Source organism: Phaethon aethereus (assembly GCF_964289735.1).
Source record: "Phaethon aethereus genome assembly, chromosome: 1".
NCBI classification, from domain to species: Eukaryota; Metazoa; Chordata; class Aves; order Phaethontiformes; family Phaethontidae; genus Phaethon; species Phaethon aethereus.
This window is the reverse complement of record NC_138575.1, coordinates 132,118,533-132,144,079: the sequence shown is the minus strand read 5'-3', so window position 1 is coordinate 132,144,079 and position 25,547 is coordinate 132,118,533. Positions and strand designations below refer to the sequence as shown.

At 43.4% G+C, this 25,547-nt stretch overlaps 1 protein-coding gene across 1 annotated transcript; it reads left to right on the top strand.

Moving 5' to 3' along the window:
* Positions 1–8,730: 8,730 nt before the first annotated feature.
* On the top strand, positions 8,731–18,267 carry PRDX4 (peroxiredoxin 4). Its single transcript, XM_081998791.1, has 7 exons — positions 8,731–9,001; positions 11,493–11,610; positions 12,619–12,735; positions 13,293–13,415; positions 14,624–14,754; positions 16,336–16,370; positions 17,972–18,267. The coding sequence occupies exons 1-7, from the start codon at positions 8,761–8,763 to the stop codon at positions 18,020–18,022; spliced, it is 816 nt and encodes a 271-aa protein (XP_081854917.1). The 5' UTR covers positions 8,731–8,760; the 3' UTR covers positions 18,023–18,267.
* Positions 18,268–25,547: the final 7,280 nt, after the last annotated feature.

Below are 25,547 nucleotides of genomic sequence, written 5' to 3'. Positions count from 1 at the left end.
AAAATCTATTACTCCAAATCTATTACTGTTACCGCTTCCCACCTCCCAACTTTTTAGGATCTTGATTTGGCCACACTGCTCAAAAGCTCACAGCACGTGGCTCATCATTTCCTTTCTTCCAGGCTTGGGGCTGTTCAGTGCCACTGGGGGTGATGGAAAGGGGACAGTTTTGGTCCCGTGACTTCCCTGCAGCAGATCACTGCTGCCCAGCTAAGCTCGTGCTCTCCAGTTGTGGGAACACTGCCGTCACCGACAGCAGGCTTCGCACCAGAGGCGTTCAGGCTAAAAGCCAAATCTTTACAGCTTCCAAAAAACAGCCAGCCCCTTGTAGCTACAGACAGGGCAGACTCATGTTTTCTTTGAGTAGGTGCAGAAGGATTTAGCACATTTACCAACCAGGTGTCCTGCCATCTAGAGCCTTCTGCTTGCTCTTTATTTGTAGTTTTTCAAAAAAATACCCACCTAGCATGGAAACAGGTCTAGGCAACGTGTCCCCTTGGTGAGGAAGGACTTACCCTGTGCTGCTGGTGGCCGTCTTCGCTCTCCCTCCCGCAGTAGCAACCCCGTAGCGGCTCTCCTGCCATTATCAGAAGCGCCCAGGAGCACCGAGACGGGAACGTGGATGCGCCGAAGCGTGAAGCGGCGTGGGATTATCATGAGCTACCGACCCTTAACAAATAATTTGGTAAATACAAACAGCGGTTACCTACGGCGACCCATTCCAACGTGCCCAGGCGCCAGGCACAGCGGGCGGATGGTTTGCAAGGCGTCCTGCCACTGCCGGGGGTCCTCCCAGCACCGAGCACAAAGCCCGTGGCACGGCCAAGCCGCTTCGGTATGGATGCTGACCCACCACAGCTGTTTCTGGCTGTACCCATGGTTTTCCAGTACGTAAACTGACCTTACGGGCAGTAAAAATGAAATCACTGAAGAGATGATGTCAGGAACTCTTAACGAGGCGTTTTTAAACTGAATTATTCCTTGCTAAACAGTAAGAGGCTCCAGTCTGTTGGTAACGTGGCTGCAGACTCACCAGGAAGAAAAGCTTCATGTCAGCCCTCTGCAAAATGGCAGTAAATATTGCCAAGGGCCTTGAAGTCTGCTTTCCTACACGATGATCAGGAGATACGGAAGCTGACTTTTCCTTTTTTTTAAAGTGCTGCTTGTTTCTTTTCCATTAAAAATACCATCTGGCAGCAATCTTATCTCAGCAATCAACACCCAGGTCTAAGAGAGGAACTCTGCCCCAAAAACTATTCTGTGTTATCAGCTTTCTTATCTGGGAACTTCAGCTCACTCAGCCAACTTTTCATAACTATTTAGCATAGGAAATAGCTGAGGAATAACTCCATGCAACAGCTAGCTGTGCAGCAGGTCAACACATTTTTTTATTTATCTCAGCAATACTTACCATCTTCAAAGTCTTGGAAAGTCTTAAAATCTTTTTAAAAACGGGGAATTATTCAGCAGCATCTCCTACCTAGTGAAGGGCAGAGATGACACAAAATTTGACAAGACGGCTGCAGCTCCGGAGCGGTTCGGACCTACCTGTCCCCATGTCAGGGGACAGGCTTCACAGCCTCAAACTGCACGGGGAGCAGCCCTTGGCATTAGGGGAACTGTGCACAGTAGGATGCAGGATGGATATTTTATTTTCAAATTACCTGATGGCATGAACCAGGCCATTGTCTTTTTTACCACTTTAGACTCCATACTGAAGAAAACTGTCCTAGTATTTTGGTTTCCCCTTTTATTGTGATTTAAGTGTATAAGTTATATACCATGCTTTATTTTAGACTTTGAGAGCAGCAGATACAAGAAAAACAGCTGCACACAACTGTAGCAAGTATTAGTATCTTCTAAACAGTTTCCTCCAGATTTTAATTCTGCAATGGAGAATGAGATTGTAGGGCATAAACATATAGATGCTTTGCACATAGGTGATATACTTACGTGTACTATCTTGAATACATATAGTATCTTGAAATGCCTATGCTTTCACTTAAGAGTTTGTAAACTTGCAAACTTTTCTAAACTTCTAAGAATGGTGCCTTTCTGAAGAAAAAGTAAGCACGCAACAATAAATAAAACTCCTAGCTGGAAACTATGGGCTTTTTTTCCTTTAATTATGGGAAAACAGCAGCACTCGATTTCAAGTTTAGATGTGGTAGATCAAATACTGGCTCTTGCACAGAGGCATGGCTTCCCAAGGCCCCTTGGAATGTTGACGATCCAAAGCAGAGAAGGAGTTTTCAAACAAACAGGGGTTATGTTAGTATTGACCTAAATTAATGCACGGTTCACTGCTAACACAACTTATATGCTAAATTAGACTATAGGAGCTAACTGAAGGAGATTTAAGTCATAAACCTATGGTCTGGGGAAGACAAATATTAGATCTATTCCACTTCCAATGACTAAGAAATTTTGCTTTGCAAGGAAACCTCTAGGTCCTTGCATTAGACCAAGCAGACAAGCTGAAATAGTTGAATCTCTGAAATGTATGCAAAACTGACTTGGAACAGATGAGGATGTTACTGTACAAAATGGTAAAGCCCTCATTTATTTACAACAATACTAAACAGAGCACAGAGAATGCTGAAGCAGCAGAGAAGAACAAGGACTCAGTTGTGCACTCACTCAGCTTAGTTAAAGATGATAGCTTTCTGGACTGCTATTTAAACTCCCAGAAAAATGTGTGTAGCTAGCAAAAAAGGAAGCAGAAACAAAAATCCAATATTGATTTTAGTACTCCATAGTGACCAACTTAAAAGTTATCTTCTGTTACCCATGAGATTTATGGGTTTTTTTCCTTATTTTGTCCTCCTTTTTAAGAGACTACTTTAGTATCCCCAGCATCTTCGCTCTCAGAGGCATAATAGAGAAAATTTCTTACTGAAAAATTATACAAGGTTGGTTACCTTGATTACCCACACCCGTGGACCTTGTAGTTTAGAGAAAAAAAAATACAAAAGAAAAAGCACTTCTGATACCAGATCGTCGGATTTTAGGAATTTCAGGCACCTGTAGAACACATGACTTCAATTTTTTTAATGAGTATAACAGCATCTTACTGCCACCTAGTGAGCAATGTAAAAGCCACTAACACATCAAGGTACATGAATATTTCTGGTCAAAAGCCATTCTTCTCTTTCACAAGTCCAAATGCAAAAGAAAGGCAAATTTAGATATGGAATGGTGCTAGAAAATATACAAAAAGCTTTTCAAGAGAAGACTGAAAAGGGGCAGGCAGGCATAAGGAGAGAGGCTGGGAATATTTTAAGACCACATTATCCCAGTATCATGGGAATGAAGTCTCCTTTCCTCCACACATCTTGATGTGATCACTCACGCTTCAGGCAGTAGGGTTTACTTTTTTGACTACAGCTAAGTATTTCATTTTCCTCCACTTAGCCCAAATGCAAGGTAGCTAGTACACCCCTAAGCTTGAGCAAGGCTTTAGTGACTACCCTAGAGGGGTAGAAGAGGCACAACCAGGTGCCATCAACAACAATCAGCAACATCTGTCTCTGTTCTGCTTTGAAAGACTATGAAATTGGGTTGCCACACGGTTTCTTTCCATCCATGGGGCTGCAGTGCAGGTACCCGCAAGGGCAGCTTCGCTTTTTGTCTGAGCGGAGGTGACAAATTTTCCACCTTTTCCCAAAGGCTGACTGAGCTCTAGACTTAGACAAGAGTGCGCTAGCCTCAGCTCAGACCCGAGAAGGCAGAACCAAGGGTGGGAAGCCAAGGGCAGGAGCTGGTGAACCTGCACAAATGACACTGATGAAGACCACTACACTTGACACAGTGGGTTTACTGCTCTATGGATGGAAGGTATCTCTCGGTCTGCAACACCAGATGAAGCTAGCTAGGTTATTTCGGCCAGCAAGTTGTGATGGTCTCAGGGCACGTCATCAGCATGCTGCCAAGGGCAGATCCAGACATTCAGTGCTGGTTTTCAGGTGCAGTACCTCCACTGTCCTTCATAGTCAACTGACTTGCAAAGGACAGCATACATCTAACCGGTGATCTTCAGTATTGGTTTTCTCTGCCCTCACTTGTCAGTGCGACTGTCCAAAAATAGTGCTAATGCTTAAAGGCATTTTGGGGCACTTTCACTGAATACAATGAATAGGCTGCTTGTCAATGGAAGAAAAAATGGGATAGAGCGTAACACACTTGTAACCCTCACCCCCAGGTGACAGCCAAAGGAATGCTCACAGGGCCCCGCGAGGGCTACATTACTGATTAGGTCAAGAGGGTTGTTGCACAATATTTGTTTATATTCACAAACTTGTAGACTCTGTCAGCTTTTACAGAGGCAGAAGGAAGCTTGGAACGGGTGGTGCTTTAGGAACCATATTCCTGCAGCACCCAGTGACTAGCAGGATTGATCATCCCTTTTTTGCCATGTTCAAAGACATTAATAACATGCTCGGCCCTGTTCCTACCACACAGGCCCCGCAGGGTTTCTGACACCGATGCCGCACAACACAGAGCCAGCTGGAGGAGAAAGGGAAAGAAATGAAGCAGAACTTTTATATGTCCGGTGTGTTTGCAGAGGAAAAACATAAATTCCTCGCCAAACACTAGCACATTCCCCAAAAGCAGGTTACAGGAATTATATAGGAACACCTATTAGACCTCTACACTACCAAGTGGCAGATTTTAAGAAGTTTCTGTTTATACTTAATTAGCCGTACTGGTTTAGCTATATTAGCAGCAGGTAGAAGCCAGGATGAACTTCCCACCAAAGCAAATGCACCCAGCACTTCTCAGCCTGATAAACTTTTTCTTCAGGGACCCTTTGCAGTCAGCGCACACACAGCTGATCCCATCAGCCTAGCCTTATCAAGAGCCAAAAGGAGAAGACTTCTTTAATTGGTAACTGGTTACAGTCATTCTGATCCAATACCACTTACAAAACAGATGTTTTCCATCCTCCTTTCTGCAGCAAAGTTTTCTACACTATAGTTTTTCTGTCGTGCATGACAAGCAATGCAATATATTTGTTAAAATGTCCCTGTATGCCGTGAGGAGGATAAACCCAACTGCTAGTTTCACCAGCGCAATATTGAACATCTGCTCCATCTGTTCCAGGAAATGGCGACAGGCATCTTGCTACAACACACTATGCTAATTTGTCCAAGATATTTTTATACTAGGTCATTTAGATGATAGCGAGGTGTTTTATTACTACAAGCAAGAACAGACAGAACCTCCATAACCATTTCTAAGCTGCTTTAGTAGCCTAAATCATTCCCTGCTTCCGTGACTTCAGTGCCACCGTGGCAATGACACCCTGCCACAATCAAGCCGTTTGCCAAAACTGAATGTCCTTGTGGGTCTGAATATGGCATGACATGCAGGAACACAGCCTGTTAAAAGAAAGGAAGGATTTAAGAGCTTTCCTTTTGCACATGGTAAACCCTACCAACTTCAGAAGAGCTGTGCAGCTGGATGAGTGTAGCACAGGGATGAGTGTGACGCAGTGTTTCTCGTATTACATACTAACAGTGTAACTTAATTTCATCAATTTAAACACAAAAATCAGTATTCAGTTCAAGTATTTCATCACTGGACAAAGAAAGAAGGCTGTCCATGTTATCCAGTTGGACACTGAAGAGTGACAGATAGTTGGATTTCATCTTGGATTACATTTACAAAATTTTAAATTTTTAATCACTTGCAGAAGTTTCGATAGTACAGCAGCAGCCAGAAAGTCTTTCTTGTTGCTCTCCTGAACTCTGTTCCACGTGTATGTATACTCAATCACATATGAACCTCAAATTAGTGCTATTTAACATTATATTCTGCACATAAAATCCATTTTTGTCCTTCAGCATTTTCTCCACTCACAAGAGGCCTGATTCATTTCTATTTTTACAACATTGATTTTACTGGTTTTCTCTCTCATTTATCGGTATTTGGGAAAATCTGTCAATTGAGGGACGTTAACATTATGGAAAGTGCAAACCTCTCAACCTCTCAATATTTTTTAACGTTACTATACAATTACTCTTCAGATCACTGCCCTTTCCTATGGTTCAAAATATCAGCAAACAGAGAAGAGCGGGGACAACCAAAATAACTTCATGAGGTCGTGACTGTCACTTTCCTTACAAGCAGTGCTATTTAGGAAAGCTTGGTATCAAGTTCAGTATGACTAGAGGTAGATCATGTAAGACAGTAATCTATCAACACATTTTAGCAAGCTTAAATGTAAGGCACGCCTGAATCTGAAATCAGTGGGAGTACAAAGATTGTTAAAGTGCTTTTTGCACCAGGGCCAAAGTGCTTAACACGAGAAAACGTGGTTTGTTCATCCTGCCTTTAATGACATGCCCTTGATAGGGAAGGAAAGTCAAACAGCAGCACTGAAAAGAAGATCAGATTTTACCCTGCTTCCAACATTTTGGAAAATATAATCAGAGACTGGCCACCATCAACTCATTGTGAAAAAACAGGTCAAGGGGATCTCATGTGCCTTCAAGTCCATTTCCCCTGTAGGCAGACATTTAATACAATTTTTTATAATTTCACATACATTGATCAAGCCCGATAGCTATGCAGGTATGGTGCTTCCATAGCCGTCAGAGAGCTGTTCCAGAGCCTTACCCTCAGTAACCTTCAATCCCTTTGGGTGGGCAAAGACACCCGAGTAAGGTTATTACTGTGACAGTAACACTATCAATGGCATTTTACAAGCATGATCCCTACCTGGTAGAACCTGGACTGGAACTTAAAGGCAAACATGGGAAGAGGTGGGAAAGGAAAGCAGCAAGGAGCTCCTTCTGAAGAGGAGTCAGAGCTTCGAGAGAAAGGAACACTAAAATCACAGGTTAAGAAGTGCAAGCATGCCTGCACAAGGTCTTGTTTCTCCCACTTCTGTGAAGTTCATTTTGTGAAATATCTTTTCAAAGGGTGGACTTTGTTGTAGGAAACCAGAAAAACAGCAGGATTTCTTCAAGACACAATATCAAATGACAGGTGTCTTGCTAATCCCTTTCTTCTTTTACAGAGCCTGTATTCTTTGAAAACGGCCCTCAGCATTTTGTTTTGGCTCTGCTCGTCACATGCCTGTTCTGTATCATTTTTGAAAGAGAGAAATTGTACTGTCCATTCCAGCATGGGTACTGTACCATCCTAAAAGTACATTTATCACAAATTGCCTGCAGAGACAGGATGTGACGCAGGTGCTCCTCTGTTAAAAGCCTGACATCGTCACTCTGGAGTAACCTTTTCACTGAACCACCATTTTGGTTTTTTTTCCCCAGAGGATGGCATCCATGGTGCCCCAAGCACAAAAGGCCAATGGTGTCCCCACATCTGAGAAGCTCTTTCACATCTTAATTTTTAAGGATCCTCGTTACAATTTAATTGATATGCTTGACAGATGACCCAAATTACCCCAGTCAAATAGGTACACCTAGCATAACCTAGTTCGACCAGACATGGTGCTGCAAAGCCTTATCTACTGCTTGTCGCAGACTACTTACAGTCTTCAAAATCTTGCTCGTTATTAAATGCTGTTACATTAAATGCTGTATTAGGTGCTGCTGAGTTACCTTCTAGATATGCTTATGTGTGACAAATATGTCACTATTTTGTGATATGAACTGCAATCTACTCAGCACTGAGCAAAATGACCTCTCATGAGGCAAACTTGAACCAAGGCCACGAAGATGGTTGGAGAGATGGAACACCTCTCCTGTGGGGACAGGCTGAGAGAGTTGGGGTTGTTCAGCCTGGAGAAGAGAAGGCTCCAGGGAGACCTTATTGCAGCCTTCCAGGACTTAAAGGGGGCTTATAGGAAAGATGGGGACAGTTTTAGCAGGGCCTGCTGTGATAGAACAAGGGGTGATGGTTTTAAACGAAAAGAGGGCAGATTCAGACTAGATGTAAGGAAGAAATGCTTCCCAATGAGGGTGGGGAAAGACTGGCACAGGTTCCCCACAGAGGTGGTAGATGCCCCATCTCTGGCAACATTCAAGGTCAGGCTGGACGGGGCTCTGAGCAACCTGATCTGGTTGAAGATGTCCCTGCTCATTGCAGGGAGTTTGGACTAGATGGCCTTTAAAGGTCCCTTCCAACCCAAACTCTTCTGTGATTCTGTGAATTAAAAGGCACTTAGTAGTCTCATTCCTGTTTAACCACACTCGTAACGCAGCCACCACGCACATGTGCACTGCGTGGAGCTCGTTCACGACTTGCTGCCCAGCCGGCAGCCACCCCCTCCCGCAGCACCACTAAGGCATTACGCTCCTTCACATCCCGCGTATTCATCAGGCCAGCGCGCGCAAGCTGCCCTTGGCACAGATTGGTGTGACGGCGGGTGGATGAAATGCTCGCAGAACCCACGCTGCCACAGATGAGAGATACCGGACGGGAACTCTCACGTACTGGGAGCGAGCTCCCTTCTGCCGTCAGGCGCATGGGGCCGCACGCCCGCTCGCTCTCCGCGCACACCTGTGTTTTTCTTCCCTCTTTCTCTAGACAGGTACCTTAATTTACCATTTCCCCCGGGGCTTAAGCACGAGGCCACAGACCTGCCGGCACCGGCCGGCTCCGGGCGGCAGCCCCCGCCCAGCCCCACAGAAAGGCAGGGTCCGGAGGCGGCTGTGTCGGGCGGGGGGCGGCGCGCCGGTCCCCGGGCTGACCCCGGCCTCACGCGGCTGCGCTGGAAGCGGCAGCGGGGGCCCGGCCAAGCTCCTCCCCGCCGCCGCGCCGCGGGGACGTGCACTCGCTCGGCGGGCTATGGAGGCGGCGCGGCGGCGGCTGCGGGCGGGCGGCGGGGCCAGGGCCCTGGGCTCCGCGCTGCTGCTATTGCTGCTGGCGGCGGCGGAGGCAGGCGAGGCGGCGGAGGCAGAGGAGCCGCGCCCGGCGCGGCAGCGGGGCGATGAGCAGTGCCATTACTACGCGGGGGGGCAGGTCTACCCCGGGGAGGCGGCTCGCGTGCCCGTCTCCGACCACTCGCTGCACCTCAGCCAGGCCAAGAGTAGGTGCCGGGCGGGGCTGGGGCGGCCGAGGGAGCGGGGGGGACGCACGGGCGGCGGCTACTGAGAAGCGGGCCGGGACCGGGCCGGCGGGTAGGCGCCCGCCATGCGCCTCCACTCCGGCCGCGCCGCGGGGTGAGGTGGGGGCCGGCAGCGCGCGGGGCCGCTAACGGCCGCGGGGTGGGCGGGGGGCGGCGGCCTCTCCGGGCGCAGCGCACGGAGGGGGAGAGCGGCGGACAGCGCCGCGTCAGGCGGAGGGCCTGGGCCCCCCGCGGCGAGGGCCGGGCGGCGGCGCGGCCTTCCCGGGGTCCTCCCCTGGTCCGGCGACGGAAGCAGCCCCTGGCCTTGCATGGCCCCCGCCCCCCGCGGCGTGACCGTCGCGAATGTGTCCCTGCGGAGGCGCCATCCTTTCCCCGCCGCGGATGGTGGCCCTGGCAGCCGGCGAATGGCCTCCGGTGCGGCCGCGGGGGGCAGGCCCGCCCTCCCTTCCGGGCCTGCATTTTTGTCCTGGTAAATTGCCAGCGAGTTTTACGTCTCCCAGAGATTCAGCAAGGCCTGTGGTTCCTCTAGAAACGGCGAACGAGTTAAGGGAAAGGCTTTAAGCCATACACAGAAGTGCCTTGTGCTCACACTGTGATTGGAAATACTGACGGGTCACCTCGCATAACGCTTACCAGTTATTACGGGGCTTGGTTTGTCACTTGCTTTTGCGCCTACGCTCTCTTGCGATTGCTTTACTTGATGGCAGACCTAGGTGCCAGCATCTTTGAGTCGCAGTTCAGGGGCACCTGTTCCAGTGGTCAGCTGCTCTCCGAATGTCCCGTTTTTGTAAAATGAAGAAAGAGAAGTCACATCAAAATGATCCTTGCTGTAAGAATTTATAGCTTTAAATCCTTTTCCTCTACCAAGCCAGGGCATAACTTCAGTTATAAATGGTTGCAAACAGATGCTATGAGAAAAATGGAAAACTGGTCATGTAACCAGTTTTGTTTGTTTTTTCCTTCCTTTGTAACGTAAGTTATTGCAGCATCTCAGACAAATGTTTTTAAACCAAAATATCACCTTCACTTAAAAATGGGTCAAGATACAACATATCTTACTTAATTTCTTTTTCTTCTCCCTAGTAATACATTGAATTCAGTCTCAGTTGAAGAGAATGTTTTGCTGCTGTGTCAGGCGGGGATTAGAGAGTAGAGATTAGAAGTGCCACTATTTTGTAAAGAGTGAATTTGATTTTGTAAACATTTTAAATATTGTGGACAGCTCAAAATAACTTCAAGATTAATCCTTGCTCTCACTTGAAAATCGTCTCACACCTACAAAGACTCAATAAAAAAAAGTTGGAAGTCTGGAGTTTGAAATCTGGTCAGATAGAATTCTGCAGAAGACTTGAGAGGAAGAAGAGCATTTCTTCAAAAAAGTCAAACTGAAATTATCAATCTTACCTACTGACTCTCTGTGCTTGTATTACTGCGTCCCTTGTGGGTTATATTAAGTGAAACCAAAGCAGACTGCCTTCCCACTCAGGGGCATGCATCTGTCTGGTGATTTGGGATAGTTTTTGCAGTCTTTGTTGTAGATCCTCACTAACTCTATTCTACAGCTGTGGGTTGTCCTAAGAAAAGGAGAGACCAACAGTCCTCATCCAGCTAATAATGAAGATTCTATATATTCTTAGCAGCATTTCACCAGTTACCTGGGGCTCTATGTCAATGTCCTTGACATCACAAGTGTATTCAGATTAACTTGTATCCCCAGCATACTCTATCCTTTGTCTCAGAATTCACCTTACTATGAAAATAGTACCTGGCAGAATAATTTTTAGTATTTTAAATTGAAGTTAATCCCTTCTGCTAGGAACAGCAAATACATTTCATGTGTTTTAATTGGACTTTTTTTTTTAAACACAACTATCTTCAAGTTATGGTTTGCTTAGGAGTTGTAGTTTAATAAGTATACACAGTGTTTTTAGGCATTTGTCTCTAAACATGTTTTGACATATATTTTTTTGTGGACTTGAACTCCAAGTAGTTTTTTATGGCTAAAAAGTAACAATATGAATTTGAACCATCTTACGCTTCTGATTCACAACAGCTACTCACAGTAAATGTGAGAGTTCCCGAAGTCTTAAACAGCTTCTGCTTCAGTCTAACAGGTGTTCTGCCATGAGCTGGTAGTGCACACATGGTTTGTTCAGTATGTCCAGATAAGGTTTGTGTGGCCTTGATTATCAGTGATTCAAAGGGCTCATGTTAGTCAAATTATTTACTTTCCGTCTTTACTGAAACCTACATTTCTTCATCATTCTGTAACCTCTGCCAGCTGTGAACTTTTTAAAGTGGTAAGAAGGTTTAATTTTGTAACTGTGGAGTAGGTTGTTTTTCAGGCAAAAGGAAGAACAGTTGTCCTTGCACACAAGCTAGCTAATGAACAGCTTTGTTTGAACACGTGTTTCGTATCCTGACTTTTAACTGAACGTTCTTTGTATTTCAGTCTCCAAGCCAGCACCTTACTGGGAAGGAACAGCAGTCATTAATGGAGAGTTTAAAGAGCTGAAATTAACAGATTATGAAGGAAAATATCTTGTCTTCTTCTTCTATCCTCTTGACTTGTAAGTAAGAACACTGTAGACATACCAAGACTGAGTGCAGCCACACTAGGCTCATCATTCTTAAATTTTTCTCCTTTTTTGAGGTCTTTTTTGTTTGGTAAGGCTTTGGGGGAGAAGAAAGGAGCGACAGAAGAAAATATATGCTTTCGATTTGTGTTTTCATCATGCATTGGTGAAATTGTCACACAATCTTTGTCCTAATAAGTGTGTCTCCACACAAAAAAATAACTTTCAGTCTGTAGCAACCTTTACGTTCAGTATGATGCCGTAAATCACTGCTGCAAACAGAAGACAGCATCCCATCTATATTATCCAGACTGTATGTAGGACATTAAGAGATGGCCTTTTCCATCTAGAACTTAAAGAAGTTCTTCCCGTAACATCCTAAGAATACCTGACATTACCCTCCTTTATTGAGAATGCAGTAACTTCACCGGTTGAGTGAAAACACCTCAGCTTTCTGCCTGACAATCCTATTCTTTTCCACAAAATGAAGGAAAAAGGACAGAGATGCATAAGTACCTCAACATTAAAAAGGAAGTAATGTGGCTTTTGTCCATTAGCTTTGAGGCCCTAAAAATTGTGGTCTTTATCAATTTATTTCTTCTGTAGTGGAAAAGGTTCAAGTGAAAATAGTTAAAATTTGCAGACATGCGCAGTAACAAGAAATTATATTATGTTCTTATGAAAAATACTTGGTATATTGTGCTTAAATTCAGCCACTTGAATATTCATAGTCTAAAAGAAAGTAACTGTAAAAACACTTTTATCCAGACTGTAAGCTAACTGTAGGTTTATAAGTGTCTTCAGTAATAAACTGTTTGTAACTAAGCTAGAGTTTGAGGCTGGAAGATTTGTTAGGCAGCATTTTGGCTAAATACTTCACGAAGCAATAACAAATAAGTAAAAGCTGAAATAATTGATGATAAATCCACCATTTAAAGTTAAACAGAGAATTTACCAGACATCTCATGAAATTTTTACTTTCTCTTGTTTTAAATTATCCAGTACATTTGTATGTCCAACTGAGATAATCGCCTTCAGTGACAGAATTGAAGAATTCAGAGCAATAAATACCGAAGTGGTAGCATGTTCTGTGGACTCCAAGTTCACTCACTTAGCATGGTATGTATCTTATCCTTGTCTTTTCCTAAATTAGCTGAAGAACTGTATCGCCAGATTTGTAGCCTGTGTAGGTATATTATAATGTGTAAAAGCATCATACTATTGATACAAATGTTTAAAATATTTTTCAGTGGTGAAAATTTTTAACCCTAGCGTGTGAAAGTTCCTTATCTTTGAAGCTTGTTTAATATGTACTGCTTGAAATATATTGTCTCAGTCAAAAAACAAAAATTCAAATACAAAAGAAAAAAAGAGATAAGGATGCAGGTATCTGTAAACGTGTTACACTGTCCCAGTTCATGAGCACATTGGTGTAAAACAAATACGACTGATAAGAAAGAGGTCACTACTAATAGATGTGGCCAAAAAGTGCAAAAGATCTACTAAATGTTTTGTTCAAACCATATGTAGTATTTGTCTCCCTTGTGCGTAGAACAAGAAGAATCTCACTTGCACTAAATCCTTCTGTCTGTACTGTGCTGGCTTGTGACTTTTAACTTTGCGTAGGAAATACAAATCTTTATGAGAAAGACATCTGTATCTCATTTCTTTCAAAGGATCAATACTCCTCGAAAACAAGGGGGACTTGGACCTATGAAGATTCCGCTTCTTTCAGATTTGACACACCAAATTTCAAAGGATTATGGTGTATATCTGGAAGATCAAGGGCATACACTTAGGTATTTCACTTGGTTACAGTTCATTTTGTTCTGCTGGAGTAGTACTTACTACTTTATATCTAAAGAAGCGTTTGAAATTTTTCTTTGAGAGCAGTTTTTACTTGGGGATTCATGCTGAGAGACAAAATGTATATTGAAGAACACAAAAAAATAGCCATAATGAGTCAGAACAGGGGTGGAGGTTAATATCCTGTTGCTGTGGTTTAACCTGCCAGGCAGCTAAACACCACACAGCTGTTCACTCACTCCCCCCGCAGTGGGATGGAGGAGTGAATTGGAAAAAAGATTAAAACTCTTGGGTTGAGATAAAGACAATTTAAAAGGACAGAAAAGAAATTGAAAATAATAATAATAATGATAAAAGAATATACAAAATGTCACGTACAGTGCAGTTGCTCACCAGCCGCTCACCGATGCCCAGCTGGTCCCCAAGCAGTGGCTGCCACCCCCCGACCAAGTGCCCCCAGTTTTATTGTTCATCATGATGTCTTACGGTATGGAATGTCCCTTTGGCCAGTTGGGGTCAGCTGTCCTGGCTGTGTCCCTGTCGGCTTCCCACACACCCCCCGCCTCCTCGCTGGCAGGGCAGTATGAGAAGCTGAAAAGTCCTTGACTTAGTGTAAGTGCTGCTGAGCAACAACTAAAACATCAGTGTGTTATCAACATTATTCTTATCCTAAATCCAAAACACAGCACTATGCCAGCTACTAGGAAGACCATTCACGCTATACCAGCCAAAACTAAGGCGCCTGTTTAACAGCAGTCATCAGCAGACACCTAGGGCAGGGCAAACATGCAGAATACCCCAGAATTGCAATTACTTGGGGACCTCCCAAGTCCAAGTGGAGTCAAGACTAAGGGTAACTAATGGCCTCAAGATGGACATCTTTCATAAACTTGATTAGTTGCTTTTGGATACAGGACCCTGTAACGTCATAGCATCTGCAGTATCTCCTGGCTGGGCCTGCCTGAGCTTAGTTTTATGTTCTGCAAAGGACTATCCTTTTTTAGTTTTAACTTGCCATCAGCTCCTGTCACCTGATACCCCAGGTACAGAATAGTAGGTTAGTAGTATTCTAAGGTGGTGGGTATTGTATGGTGTTCACAGAAATCAAATTCTTCCCATCCAACAGACATAAAATAGCGTGTAAACACAACACTGTCATTAGTTCTGTTTCCTAACACACCAAAAAAAAATGTTTTCACAGAGGCCTTTTCATTATTGATGATAAGAGAATCCTTCGACAGATCACGATGAATGACCTTCCTGTTGGGAGATCAGTGGATGAAACACTTCGTTTAGTACAAGCATTCCAATACACAGACAAACATGGAGAAGGTGCTCTTTTAAATACTTTCATGTTGAACATTGTTTTACTTAGACTGGAAGCTGTATTTGTAGCTTTTTGGAAGAAAGGTACTCAGTACCATTAGAGACTAGCCTCAGGCAGTGAATGATGTGGTTTGATTGCCCTGTCACAAGATTCTGTGGTCCTGGTACCTCGATAGGTTGTTTCAAGTGTAGTAATTTATACTTTGCTTCACACCCATGAGAATGCAGAGCGTAAAGCATTCCTTAGTCTGAATTAATGCATTATTGTACCATCTGTCACAAGCATAAATCTGTACAAAATAAGAGGCCGTGAAGAATCGGGCCTAATATTTCAGAACATTTTGGCATACTGCAGTAATTGAGATGCAGGCCATCCTTGTCCTATGTCATTCATTGAGGATTTGTGACAAGTAACTGAGAGTGCCTCATGTTGAGATACGTGGTGGTACTGTGAGAGTTAGACCGCCATTACTTGTGTTTTCTTTACAAGTGCTATGTGATCATCTTCCCCGACAAGCTTTTACTGGCTTCAGATCATTACTTTGTCTCAAGAATTCTTATTCTCCCAGTTTAAGCATAGGGTGAACTTTTTACACACATTCATTTATTTAAAGATTTGTTTAAATATTAATACACATGTTCAGCAGCTTAACTTCCATTTCAACTCAATTTCACCTGGCATTTGAAAGTACCTTTATCTGAAGGTACAAATCGTTATTGTGCTCTGCTCTGCAGATTTTAAAAGATAAATGCTGATACTTAGGCTATGCACATTTGACTAAGGAAATTTAGCCTCATTTAGTTACAAAGCTATCTTACAAAATACTGATCTGCATCCAGAGTACCATGTTTTTTTCCAGCTTTTGCATGAATGCTGAGGAGAGCAGGATTCTTTGCACAGAATAGGAAAAAAAGTGCTCCACAGTTCCTAATTGCATTTGTGGCATTTTGTCTGACAACTTGCCTTAAAGCAGTGTGATAGGGCATAACTCATTGGGCTAAGGCCTCAGAGGGAGAGCTCTGAGCAGATAAGAGCTTCACTCCAGAATGTGCAACTGTACAGGTAGTCACAGGGCTCTCAGCCACACTGTATGTTAACCACATGCTATAATCCCTTTTACTCCTGAGCAAGGCTTCAAATAAGACATTCAGGTCTCTTGTGGAATGCTTGAACGGATTTCTTTGCTAAAAAATTTCCCCTGGCATTGGTGTTAAAGGTAGGTCTCTGTGTAGTCACCTGAATTTTATTACGGAAGTTTTGTTTTTGCTGGAATAGGTGTTCATTCTCAGATACTGCTTTGCCAGTACTTTGTCTAGAAGGGCATGAGAATTAAACCAAGACAAAGACATCAATCCAGAGATACGCAGTTTCCAGTTAACAGAAGTGGTAGGTGATATGAGGTATAAATTGTTACAACACCATCCCATGTATAAAGAAAACTGCATACTTAATAGTTTCAGATATATACATGTGACACTTGTGTGCTGTTTTACTTCAGGTTCAGAAAGAGAATATTAAGTGCACAAAAATAAGCGTGTGTAAAAATACTTCTACTAACTTCATCCTTTTTTTGGTTCTTTTCACAGTTTGCCCTGCTGGTTGGAAACCTGGCAGTGAAACAGTAAGTCACTGTTCATGTTTAAAAGCATGTACTAATAAAAAACACTCAGTTATAGTTTCCACTAAAGCCAAATCCAAAGTCTTTGCAAATTTCAATGGGATGATATAAGTAAACTCACATTATAACAGTTACAGCTTTTGGATTACTCCTGATTTCATTAGCAGCTCGTTTCTCACACTCCACATATTCCAGTTGCTTCAAATTCCCTGTGTATCAACAAAACTCTCTTGAGTAGCAATGAGTTTGCGATCAGGAATTTTTTTCCTGTTAACACCTGATGACAGGAAGTTGGAAACTCTTGAGCATCTCCTGTCTTCTCAGTTATTTGTCCATATAAATTCTTGGTTCTGCCAAGTCTTACTGTGGATCCTAGGCACTACCCAAACAAAGATAGATAGAGGTTCCTATGCTGCTGTAGCATCTGACAGAGCCAGTGTGCCACTATCAGAACTCCAGCAGAGAGCAGCGCTTTGCCACGCAGTAGGTCCTCCTCCTTTGTTACTGCTCGCCTACATGTGCCAACAGGCAGAAGAGGGAGGGTGCAGATAAACACCCATTGAACTCGTTTGTGTTCTCTGGGCTTGGATCAAGCCTCAGCAGAATAATGAAACTTTCACTAGAGGTCTGAGCTGCCTCATTCAGATGAGATCACTGGCATTTATTTGAGCATGTGGCTTTCTTCTGAACCATCTGGTGATGACAGAACGTTGTTGTTTAAGAGCCGTCTCAACAAAAAGCAGGTCCCAGCAGCCTGTATGCAGATTAGTGAGCATTGTAATTGATGGTAAAAACAGTGGAATGTTAAACCACGTTTCTCTGCTGGATGTGAAAACTTCCCAGGATGTCTGGAGGCTAGGAGTCACCTCCTTCAAGCTAGCGGAAGAGTCTTAGTGAGAGCAAGCTGGATATTAAGACTGTAAAATGAAAGAGGGCTGGCTGGCCTAATGGACATATTTTGGCCCTGAACAGTTCTGCCCTCCATAACCATGGATTACCTAAATAATGTGACATGAATGTATTTTCTAAAAAAGTCTTACAGTGCTGAGATTAACAGCTCCAATACTACCAATTTAAAGATCTAAATACATAAGCATTCTCTTTCTCCTCTGTGCAGAAGATGCAGATAATTTAAATAGCAGAGTAGTTCAAAAAGACTTTCTCAAAGATGTAGCTATGCCTTCTAAATGTGTTTGATTTAATTAGATCAAACCAGAGGAAGCCATGAGAGTGTGGTGGCCAAGGGAAGAACTGTAAGTAAATTCTAAGAGTTGATTTCAGATGTTAATTTATTAAAATGTCTTGCTTTTGGGGCAAGCAACATAGATGCATGTGCTCCCAACTGTTAAAATTCTTCCTTTGGTAGGCTGCACTCTCTCTTCCCCCAATTAGTTAAATCTTTCTGCTACTGTTGTTAGGTACGTTTAGAGATAAACAGTAATCTAGTATCAAGTTAATTGATAAATTACTCTTTGGTGTTGCTTGTGGGTTTGCCTAAGCATCATACTATGAAATACTACGCTGTTCTGGTTTTATAGTTTGTTGCATTTGCATGTTTTGGTTTTTTTTTTTAGACTAACATTTTCATTTTCTTTCTTGCACAGATAATTCCAGATCCAGCTGGAAAACTGAAGTATTTTGATAAACTAAACTGAGGCTCGCTTCTGTTGAATTACATAGATCACATTCAACTTGATTTTTGCCAATAAAATTTCAGTAATTTTGTTACTTTCATGAGTTTGACTAATATGTAACTGCAGTAGACCATTAAAGGTCTTGTTGCTTACACAGGAGTCTAACTTCTGTGAAGCACAGGTACCTCATTAGTTATCAGACAATATTCTTATGAAATACATGTTTTCCCTGTAAGTCTTGTTTAGATGCTTGGTTTTCCCAAACTTTACCTCTCTTAGCATCTCAAACTTAGATTCATGACTTGTGCTATTGCAAAAAATCTTGTCTGCTTGGTCACATTCCGGGAACTACAGCTAGAAAAGAGCCACTTGGTTATGCTACATTACTCTGTAGTCCAGAGGCAACAAGCAGCTAACCCAAAACCCAGAAATCAGTTACAGTTGCTGAATTAAGTTTCCAATCTGTCCAAAGCTGGAAAACATTTTTCAAGTACTAAGAACAACACCCTACGCTACATACATCGGTACAACTGCACTCTAAAAAATAGAGCTATGCCAGTTCGTGCGAGTCAAGGGCTGAACCAGTAATTTTTTCCATGCTTGTCTGTGTAGTATATATGCTGATAAGATCGATTCCATTTTGCATGGTCTGAATTTTTTCCCTGGCCCTGCACTGTTAGCAGATGTACGCAGTGGTTAGTGTTCTGTGCCCATCTCCTCATTAACCACAGCTCCTAGTTGTAAGGGAGTAATTGTAGTCTTTCCCAAGATTAGTATTGACATGGACAGTGATCTTGTGGCTCATGCACATTAATTTCTTCTTTCAAGGGAAAAGAATATCTCCATGTAAGACATACTTATGTGCACTAGAGACCCCCTCTCTTGCTCCTTCTCACCTCTCCCTCTTTTTAACATGGTGCTCTAGAGTCTATGCAACTAGAAAAACAGCACCTGAAAGTCAGTGTCATCCCTTTACCGGGGTCATCCTTGGAAGGGCCACAGAAGGCTTCATCCCAGCTCCAATCCAGCACCGCTACATTATTCCTTTTGGTTGGATCCCACATTCATGAGAACTTGCTTCTCTTTCCCTATACGCAGACACTTCAGTCCTGCAGAACTAGACCAACAGTTGCATTTTCACTGTAAAGTTACTTGATTTTGTAGACTTTGGTGAGTATGGAGCAGCTCTCCAGATTAGTGACTGCAGAGAGAGAGCGGAGGCGGCCGCTCGTCTTGTGCTTCAGCTCTGATACCAGTAACACCAACGCACCTCCCTAGGGCAGAGGGAACCACAGCCAGAGCAAGCCCCAGCCTCCCCGTCCCTGCAAGGCCTAGGGAAAGGAGGAGCTCCTGATCCAATCCAGAGGGTAGTGGAGGCACAGCGGGACCACCACCAAATGCCAAAGGCTGGTGCCATGCTGCTCCAGCCCCTGTGATCTCGGGGACCAGAAAGGCGCTTTCTCATGTTATGAGGCTGTAAATCAGCTGCTTGAATTTTGCTCAGGATTTTGTTTACAGCCTTTGTTAACCCTGAAACACCAAAAACATCAACACAGAGAATGTTCAAATAACTCCAAGCAACCACAGTGTGACGAATGCGGGCCCAGCTACTGCATGGCTATTCATAAACAGCCCAAGGCACAAAGCGAACCCAACACTTGTGCCTGCCTTAGACATGGTGCTTGTGCCTCTTCTCCAGAGGCTCTGCCTGCCTCTCCAGTCGCCCTCATTCACACCAAACGCTCTCCCAGCAAGAAAAGCCTCTGTGGCACTAAGCCAGCAAATGAGACGCTGTAAAGACAGAGATGAGTTGTTGAAAGCGCTCCATCCGGCCCACGGCTCCTCATGGAGCCAGGCGAGTAGCGAGTCACAACAGCAAAACCACAGGTTGTATCGCTGTAGCGCGTACAGCAGCAAGAGCAGCAAACAAAAGCAGGTATCAAAAGCTGTACAAACCCTGACCCAAGAAAAGAAAATAGGACTGAGAACACCTACTGACTGAAGAAAACTGAAGCCATCTGCACGCTTTGAACATTGCAGATTTAGGTCCACGGCAGTGTAGCTTTGTCAAATTTGAAGGCCCCAGCCCTCTAAACACATGCGGTAAGGAATGGGCTAAGGAATTATTTTTTTTAAAAAGCAGTTCAATGGGGATAAAAAGTCTTAGGGAAATAGCCCTTAAGCAAAGACCCGAGTCACTACGTCACATTACATATTTGAAATGAGAGATTAATTTCTATGGAAAGAGAGAATGGGGTTTTACAGAGATTTGGATATGCTGGTAGGGACGTTTAGGAAGGAAAAGATGACAAAAAACTGCAGATGTGATGGTGTTTGAGGAGGGAGAAGTGAGAGTTGGAAGGAGGGAGCAGGAAACAGGCAGATCCTCGGTTACAGACTGCCTCTAGGAAAAAGGGAAACCAAAGGACAGAAGAGATCCCTGAACAGAAGAATAATATTGGAAACTCAGCAGGGGGCAGGATGGAAGAAATATGGAAGTCTGGGGGTTTGGGGTCATAAAGATTTGCAGATGTGCAAGACAAACAGCAAGCTGAGGATCTGGCTTATCACTGCCTACTAAAGCTGCTGGCTTCCTCTTGCTCTAGCACCAAGAACTTGGTTTCAGTGTACCTTGGGTATGTACAAGTACCTCTTAATGGCATCAGCTGATTTTGCACTACCCTCCATCACTTAGCCTGATGAGCAGCTCTAAGCAGTACAGAGCTTCCTTGGGTGGTAGTTCTCCCAGCTGCAAGGAGACCTCAAGGAAGGTGTAACAGAAAGCAGGACTAGAAACTAATACGTGAACAGAGCAAATAAAGCTCTTGAAAGTATAAGGCCCTATTCTGAACTGACATTTCCTGGAGGAATCGTGCTCTTTGACCTTCATACACGTACTATATATACACCTGATAAATGCAGCAAATGTAATGAATTCAGTAACGAATTGATAATGCAACTTTAAGGATGATGCTGTGATAGCTATTTCAAAGGCTCTGGTGGCTGTTTGATTCTTTGTATTATATAATCAGCATGTGGAGGGTTTGAGACCTTCCAGCAAAACCATCACGAAAAAATTAATTTCAAAATCAGAGTCTAGTAGTACCAGTGTTTCAGACAGGATTATCCAGCAGGCAGAGGAGTTTAAAGGTTTGCTTTGCCCTTCTGTGTTTTGATTAACAGACTGCTGCAATCATCCTTCTAGTTCTGGTCTCAAAGTCTGCCTCTCATATTAAGCACATATAAAATATGTCTGAGCTGAAAGACAGTTACTGGGAGACTAAAAAACACCTGAGTACTTTAGTATCACATGTAGTCTGCAGTTGACCAAAATAAAACATAGGTATTTTCAATTAAACAGCTGAATTTGATTCTGACTCCTTAGTGATAATGAAATGCTGAGGCAGTTGAGACACCCACCCCTCCGCCCCAAAGCCCATCACTAATTCTTGCCTAGTGCTTGGATTAGGGCTTGCCACGGCCCTGCTGGCATACCTGGAAATGTCTTATGCACAGGTGTAGAGCCCCCAGATGCTCTAGAAAGTTCTGCCTCCCCAGGCAGCCAGCCCTGCCTCTCCTGCAGTGCACAGCCCTGGTGGGAGCCTACTAGTGATGCCTGTAAGAAGAAACTCACTTTTAACAGCATTTAATTCTGGAGATCAGCCCCTCACAGGCTCCCCACCAGCCTGGCGGACACAGAGGGCCCAGGGGACTGGTCCCTGCTGCAGGACCACACCTGAATTTTCTGCTGAACAGTAACCAGATGAAGTAAAGAAGCGACGGCGTGAGCAGGGACTAGAACCTGTACCACTGTCCATTCCGAGTGCCCCAAGCACCAGTGCCCAGAGCCAGGCTCCCCTCCTCCAGAATCTCCCATTTCTGCTACGTAACGGAAGACACAAGCCTTAGGAGCAGCCTCTGCCCGGTGCACAGAAGCAGCCCCAGCCTGGTGGACAGAAGCTCTGCAGGGATGAGGATCCCCTGCTGTCAGGGCACGTGCTCCAGTGTATTTTCTATGCAGGTATCACCATACAGCCACATCTCCCACAAAAGGAGCCCCCAGTTTCTCTTTCATGAAAGCTGCATATTTACCCTTTTATTCTCCTGTTAGCTAGTGCCTAGCCCGTGAAGAAGTAATCTCTCCCACACCTCCTTAAAAATGCATTCAGAGGAGGAGCAGCAATCAAACAAGTCTGTCACCAGACAAAGGCTGGATTGAACATGCAGTAAAACCAACTGAGCACGCAGTTAAGTTGAGAGCAGGTTTCTGAACTAAAACCCTCGCGCAGCGGCCCATGCTGCACCAGCTCCAGCAGGCTTCTTCCTAGAATGCTGTACGCCACGACATGGCTGCAAAGGAATCGTACATATTTGAAGAAGGGCTACTAGAAGGTGTTACAATAAGTAATTTTAATATAGATTTTTTTTTAGATTTTTTTTTAAACACAGAAAAATAAACGACATTTAAAACAAAGCACTTTTTTGGGCACTGAGCTCAGCCAATCCCACAGATATCTCCTTTTACATCACCATTAAGTGAGAGGGTTAGGGGAGGCAATCCAGCTACCACAGACTTCCTCCTCCTCATGGTATTCCAAGACATGATGGGTAAAAAAACATTTACTTCCCGCTACAGAGCCACAGCCAATTAATCAGATAGGTTCACTACAACTGAAAAGATTTCCTACCGGCACCTTTAGGCTTGTGTTGTAATGGTTAGTCACTTACAGCAGTGACGGGTTGGGCATTAAGCCGCAATATAAATTCAACATTAATTACTATGTAAAAATATTTTAATTCTAAGTATGAGATATGAGAACAATTTTATCTCACACACAAAGGTATACAGCGACATGCATAAATAGTATCTTTGAACAAAGATATAGTTAGCCTATTATCAGAGAGGCTGACAACCTGGAGTTACCTTCTTGGAATAAAAAATATGTGAGTGCACACTCTATGTCTTTCTATTTATTACTATATATATTTTATATCTTTTACACATATATATGTATACACACATTCTGTATGACTCTACATGCATTTCTGTAACTACTGTGATTGTAGTACATGATTGAGTTATCATGAACTTTGAAAACACACTCATTCTTCTAACCACCTTCATTTGCAGGATTCATTTTCTTCACTGTGTCCAGAGGTTCTGATGTCACGCCTTGCTCCCTACTCTATTACCTATTTTTCCCCTCTCCAATCCCTTCCCAAAGGCTAAATTTAGAAATGATGATAAATTCATCTTTAAATACAGCTGAAAAGGCAGTAGAGGAAGAACTTGGTGTCCGCTTAACTTACAAGCGTTATACAAAAGTGAGCCAGGCAGGACCACTGGGTCAATGATAAAAACCTGCAGACAGTCAGGAGTAATACATAGTTCTGAAATAGATCCCTCTGCTTCCTGCCTTCCTACTTAATTCTTTAACAGCCAACAGTGACCCATGCAGCGAGGGGGGAAGAAGCTGGGATAGAATTTCAGTTCTTTATTTGTGTGATCAGTCAAGTATATTCATCTTCCGAAGAGTTTTAAAAAGGAGAAAAACAGAAAATACAATATATATATCCACAGTGGCATAACCATTAAAGAAAAAGATTATAACATCATACAGCTGAATCAGCACTGGAGTGTGGCTGAAGGGAGAAACTCTATGTAAGGAGTCAAGAGCTTACTGTCACTGCAACACATTAATCTGATCCGGATCGGGCAACAGCCCTGTGCCTCCACTGGAAAGCTCTCTAGCTTAGAAATACAGGCAGCCAAATCTTAGAAAGTAAAGGCTGATGTGTAACATGCTGGTTATTACAATGCTCACTCTCCTCACATGAATAGCACTCAGCTGTTGGGAGCCATGAACTTCACACTATCCTAGCACCAAAGGAAGCTGGTCCTAATTGTGAATTTCTCACACTTTCTTACTCAGAAATGCAATTTCAACATGTTGCTTTATTTTATCAACCTGTTTCATGCATCCGTGCTGATTCACATCATTTCTACTTGCTGCTTCCTGATTTCAAAATATTTTAATATTTTAAATATTTTAAAGCAGGGAAGCCAGAGTCTACTCTCATGTATTATAAGACATCATATTTCATCCATTTAATCTACCATTGAGCCCAACGACTCCTCTTTGGGTGTCTTGATCAGACCGGTTAAAGTCCTGATCTGAACATATCAGAGGTCAAATTTTGTGCTTGTGACTAATCATCCTCACTGCTAAAAGTTGATGCCTCCCAATCCACTCACCTTCCTAATGTCATGAAGTTGGGCTTTATCTGCCAGATATTGGAGATTATTAAAACTTTCTCCATTACATCAGAAGTGCTTCAGTATCAAGTACTTTCTCCCTGTTACTTACACGCTATGGTTACGTCCACCACGGTGTCCCCTCTGTGGTGGGGAATTACTCTGTCTTTCACAAGTAAACTTGACAACCTTCAAAGCTGTGCAATACTCTATTACAGTCTACCAAGGAACGAGACAAATAAACCAGCTGAGGAGGCTGTCCTCTAGGTGTACCACTCCTCAGTGGGATAAAAATCCTCCCTCCATTCAGCAGCTGACCTGGGAGCTGCCCAACACAGATTCTCTGGACCCCTAACTCCAGTATTAAACATAAGCACTACCATTTGAGCAGCATTTTACCTTGCCTACTCCCAGTCCCTAACAAACCAAAACATTCTGCTCTACAATGCCATTTCCCAGTCCCACCCAATCTCACCAGTCAGATCTCTACTCTACAGGCCATGTGAAATAATTCATTAAGGAACTCTCAGTTATGTTTAAAAGAACCCCAAAAGTTAGAAGAGGCTGGCAAGGACTGGCTGTACACAAACAGAATGCAGAAAAGACCATCTGGCACCTCATTTCATTGCAAAAATCAGTCTCCTCCCAAGGGAACATGAAACCATGCGAAACAGAAGCTGCAACAACCTTGTAAAATCCCAGCTGATGGGAAACACCTGCTTTACATTGTGCACACACTAGTAATTTCTGAGCTTATGCTGCTGCCCAGATGTATGTGTCCTTTTTTAAAAAAAAAAAAAAAAAAGACCCTAAACCTAATTTACACAAGAATGTAGGTCAAATGCTTTCATCTGTGTGTATCTACCTGTTGCACACAATTTTCTGATAGAACTTCTATCCTTTATCAGGGAAGCCTAAAGGAGAGCTACTAAGGGAAAGAAGGCAGATGGTGACAAGACAGCAAAGGCTGTAATAAGATCTCTCAAAGCAGACAAAGAGAAGCTATCTAACACTTAAGATTGTATTTTTTCAGACTTTTTTCCTAGCATCAGCATGTAAAAGTAGATTTCAACAAATCCTAGTAGCAGAGAGTAAAAAATCCAAATCTATGCAAATACATATAGCACTAAAAAGGGGGGGGGGGGGTTGCGGGGTTTGGATTTGGTTTGGGGTTTTGTTTTGGGGTGGGTTTTTTTTAGTGTTGCAAGCACCTGTCTGTTAGCCATCTCTGGTGACAACTCTTTCCAAGACAGCGGGCTGCTACACTGCTGATGCAGCATTCAGTGCCTC